Below are 1523 nucleotides of genomic sequence, written 5' to 3'. Positions count from 1 at the left end.
CACAGGGAGCTGTCACAGCCGTGTCCTCTCGGCAGATGTGCAACATGCTGGGGCTGGGGGGCATGAACGCTGACCCGCTGGGATCCAAGCTGGAGGAGACACTGCCCGTCATCCGCTCGGTCAGCGAGCAGTTCAAGGACCCGGTGAGGCCGGGGGCACTGGGAGGGACTGGGGAGGGAGCAGGGATGGGGAAGGGGCTGAGCCAGTCTGTGCACATTCCTGAGGGGAATAAAGCCCAGGGGATGGGCAGGGATGGGGACAGGGACCCCTCAGGGCAGGGGTGGGGACAGGGACCCCTCAGGGCACGGACAGCAAAGATGGGGATAGGGATAAGGATCTCTGAGGGCCGGGATGGGGACAGGGACCTCCTGGGGGGATGGCGAGCGAGTTCCTGAGTGCTGGGCCAGCGTGTCCCCTGCCCCGCTGTTGCTGTGTCCTGCTGTCCCCGTGTCCTGCTGTCCCCCGCTGTCCCCGTGTCCCGCTGTCCCCGTGTCCCGCTGTCCCCGTCCCGCTGTCCCTGTGCCCTGTTGTCCCCTGCTGTCCCCATGTCCCCTGCTGTCCCCGTGTCCCGCTGTCCCCATGTCCTGCCCGTGGTGTCAGCGTGTCCCCGATGTCCCTGCGTCCCCCGCAGCAGCCCGGCGTGTGCGTGGCCGGGTTCCTGCCCCGTGTCCCCACCGTCCCCGCTGTCCCCCCAGGAGCAGACCACGTTCATCTGCGTGTGCATCGCCGAGTTCCTGTCGCTGTACGAGACGGAGCGGCTGATCCAGGAGCTGGCCAAGTGCCGCATCGACACCCACAACATCGTGGTCAACCAGCTCGTGTTCCCCGACCCGCTGCGGCCCTGCCGCATGTGCGAGGCCCGCCACAAGATCCAGGCCAAGTACCTGGACCAGGTAACGCTCGGCTGGGGCGCAGCACTGGGCCTGGGGGGCTCGAGTTGGGGTCTGGACAGCTGACCCTCACCTGGGGGTGTGGGGTGGGATTTGGGGAGCCCAGGACGGGTTTAGGCCGAGTTGCTGGACAGCTGACCCTCACCTGGGGGGCCAGAGGGGGCCAAACACCGGGGTCAGGAGGGGGAAGGAGCTTCTGGGGGTGGGATTGGGGCTCTGGGACCCTCCCCAAAAGCTTTGGGGTGGGGCAGTTTGTGGGTCCAGGATTCTTCCGGGGTTGGAATTGGGACTGGGGACTCTTCCCAAAGCAACTGGGGGAGTCTGGGGGGGCCCAAAACCCAGACTGGGGAGAGAGAAGGAATTTAGCGAGGGGAGGGGAATTTGGTTCATTTTGGGGAATCTGGGACTGGGAGGGGGATTTTGGAGGAGGGCACTCCAAGGGGCGTGGGAGGATGCAGGGGGGGCCCTGAGGGGTTTTGGGGGTCCCACTGTGACCCCCGGGTCCCTTTGCAGATGGAGGATCTCTACGAGGATTTCAACATCGTGAAGCTGCCGCTGCTGCCCCACGAGGTGCGGGGAGGGGACAAGGTCAACACCTTCAGCTCCCTCCTGCTGGACCCCTACCAGCCCCCC

General features: G+C 66.1%; 1 protein-coding gene across 1 annotated transcript in view; it reads left to right on the top strand.

Moving 5' to 3' along the window:
* ASNA1 (arsA arsenite transporter, ATP-binding, homolog 1 (bacterial)) overlaps positions 1 to 1517 on the top strand; it is a gene marked incomplete at its 3' end in the record, with an annotated part of 2807 nt that extends 1290 nt beyond the window's left edge. The window contains exons 2-4 of the mRNA XM_017747049.1: positions 6 to 143; positions 696 to 893; positions 1404 to 1517. Of these exons, the coding sequence (XP_017602538.1) occupies positions 6 to 143; positions 696 to 893; positions 1404 to 1517 (450 nt within the window). The remainder of the gene's footprint in view (positions 1 to 5; positions 144 to 695; positions 894 to 1403) is intronic.
* Positions 1518 to 1523: the final 6 nt, after the last annotated feature.

This window comes from Corvus brachyrhynchos, unplaced genomic scaffold, assembly GCF_000691975.1.
Source record: "Corvus brachyrhynchos isolate BGI_N302 unplaced genomic scaffold, ASM69197v1 scaffold1881, whole genome shotgun sequence".
NCBI lineage: Eukaryota > Metazoa > Chordata > Aves > Passeriformes > Corvidae > Corvus > Corvus brachyrhynchos.
The sequence above is the reverse complement of the archived record's forward strand: the minus strand, read 5'-3'. Positions and strand labels throughout refer to the sequence as shown.